The 2,410-nt window shown below is 50.1% G+C and overlaps 1 protein-coding gene across 1 annotated transcript; it reads left to right on the top strand.

The window, feature by feature from the left end:
- Positions 1 to 857: 857 nt before the first annotated feature.
- On the top strand, positions 858 to 1,823 carry LOC132591037 (olfactory receptor 51I2-like). Its single transcript, XM_060263910.1, has one exon. It carries the CDS (start codon positions 858 to 860, stop codon positions 1,821 to 1,823), a length of 966 nt encoding a protein of 321 aa, XP_060119893.1.
- Positions 1,824 to 2,410: the final 587 nt, after the last annotated feature.

The raw sequence follows: 2,410 nt of genomic DNA, 5'->3' as shown, positions 1-2,410 counted from the left end.
TAACTCTTTAGCTAACAATAATTTAATTAAACGTCTATTGGCTCCTTAATTTAAAAACCTTACCCACCATCTATCTCCTGACAGCTCTGGCAGGAGTTGTCCTTGAAAGGGCAGCTGCTGTGAGAGCCCTCTCAGCCCCACCCACCTCACAGGGTGTCTGTTGTGGGGGAGGAAGGTAAAGGCGATTGTGAGCCGCTCTGAGACTCTTCGGAGTGGAAGCAGGATATAAATCCAATATCATCTTCTTCTTAGAGAAGGCATTTGTCTCTTTAAATCATTTCTCCAAGCCAAGCCATCTAGAGTCTTGGTGAATGCATTTTAAGTTAAAAGTTGCTTTCTTTCCATCTCTCCCCCATCTATTTGCTTTCTTTCCACCTCTCCCCCATCTATTTGCTTTCTTTCCACCTCTCCCCCATCTATTTGCTTTCTTTCCACCTCTGCCCCATCTATTTGCTTTCTTTCCACCTCTCCCCCATCTATTTGCTTTCTTTCCACCTCTCCCCCATCTATTTGCTTTCTTTCCACCTCTCCCCCATCTATTTGCTTTCTTTCCACCTCTGCCCCATCTATTTGCTTTCTTTCCACCTCTGCCCCATCTATTTGCTTTCTTTCCACCTCTCCCCCATCTATTTGCTTTCTTTCCACCTCTCCCCCATCTATTTGCTTTCTTTCCACCTCTCCCCCATCTATTTGCTTTCTTTCCACCTACATATTTTCCTTCATTCTTTCCTGTCTTGTGGCTCTCCAGCATTTGACATTTATTCCACGTGGCTCTTAAAATAAACCTGTTTGGCCACCCCTGCTCCAGGATCACCGCTGATGTGCTCTTTGTGTTTTTATTTCCATGCAGGTCCTGCATGGAGAAGGTCTGTCTTCATGGAGCCCCTCAGAACCAGAGCTCTGTTCCTCCCACGTTCATCTTGACCGGCATCCCAGGATTAGAAGAAAGGAGCAACTGGGTTTCCACCCTCTTCTGCTCCCTGTACTTCCTGGCCATCTTGGGAAACAGCCTCATTCTCCTTGTGGTTGCAAAGGAGCAAGGTCTCCACAAGCCCATGTACCTTTTCCTCTCCATGCTGGCGCTGAGTGAGCTGGGCATCTCTCTCTCCTCTGCTCCAACGGTCCTGAACCTCTTCCTCTTTGACGTCAGGGAGATCGGGATCGATGCCTGCCTGGCCCAGATGTTCTTCATCCACTCCTTCTCCATCATGGACTCAGGAGTCCTCTGGGCCATGGCCTTTGACCGCTTCATAGCCATCTACAACCCCCTCCAATACGCCGCCATCCTGACCAACTCTCAGATTGTTATGATAGGTTTGGTGGTCGCTGCAAGGAGCGTCGTCCTAATGATACCTCTGCCTGTCCTTCTGCGGGGGCTGCCCTTCTGCAGGCCCAACATTCTGGCTCACCCCTTCTGCTTACACTCCAATTTAATCCGTTTCCCGTGTGCTGACATCACAGTGAACAGCCGATGTGGTCTGTTTGTTGTGCTCTCTACTTTTGGGCTCGATTCGTTATGCATTGTCCTCTCCTACATCATGATCCTCAAGACGGTGCTGGGCATGGCTTCGAAAGAAGGGCGTCTGAAGGCCCTCAACACCTGTGTCTCCCACATCTGTGCCGTGGTGGTGTACTACGTCCCGATGATCGGCGTCTCCATGGCACATCGTTTTGGCAAGCACGCTTCTCCCCTTCTGCACTCCCTCATGGCCAACATCTACCTCCTGGTCCCCCCAGTCCTGAACCCCATCATCTACAGCATAAAGACCAAAGAGATCCGCAAGGCTTTCAGGAAGCTCTTCTCTCTGAAAAGTTCTTTGTAAGGGAAAAGTAGACTAGTTTCACACTGGGCCTGTTCTGGTTGGAGAGCCCTTTTGCTCCTGGCACTTCTCTCCATTTTCACACAAGCTGCCCTGGAGCTGCAAGTTGGCACACCACTTTCCCACAGCAAGCAAGATCCTCTTACAAGCAATTTCAGCTTGCTGTGGGAGAGTGGCATACCAACTTACAGCTCCATGGCGGGGACAGTGGAGGAGGGATGGTGGCTCAGTGGTAGAGCATCTGCTTGGTAAGCAGAAGATCGTAGGTTCAATCCCCAGCATCTCCAACTCAAAAGGGTCCAGGCAAATAGGTGTGAAAACGTCAGCTTAAGACCCTAGAGAGCCATGAGTGGGGCTGTGGCTCAGTGGTAGAGCATCTCCTTGGTAAGCAGAAGGTCCCAGGTTCAATCCCCGGCATCTCCAACTAAAAAGGGTCCAGGCAAGTAGGCGTGAAAAACCTCAGCTGGAGACCCTGGAGAGCCGTTGCCAGTCTGAGGAGACAAGACATAAAAACATAAGAACATAAGAGAAGCCCTGTTGGATCAGGCCAGTGGCCCATCCAGTCCATAAGAACATAAGAGAAGCCATGC

This window comes from Heteronotia binoei, unplaced genomic scaffold (assembly GCF_032191835.1).
Source record: "Heteronotia binoei isolate CCM8104 ecotype False Entrance Well unplaced genomic scaffold, APGP_CSIRO_Hbin_v1 ptg001354l, whole genome shotgun sequence".
NCBI classification, from domain to species: Eukaryota; Metazoa; Chordata; class Lepidosauria; order Squamata; family Gekkonidae; genus Heteronotia; species Heteronotia binoei.
The sequence above is the reverse complement of the archived record's forward strand: the minus strand, read 5'-3'. Positions and strand labels throughout refer to the sequence as shown.

Excerpts from the sequence above, each read along its gene's own strand:
- LOC132591037 (XM_060263910.1), top strand. The coding sequence starts at position 858 with ATGGAGAAGGTCTGTCTTCATGGAGCCCCTCAGAACCAGAGCTCTGTT.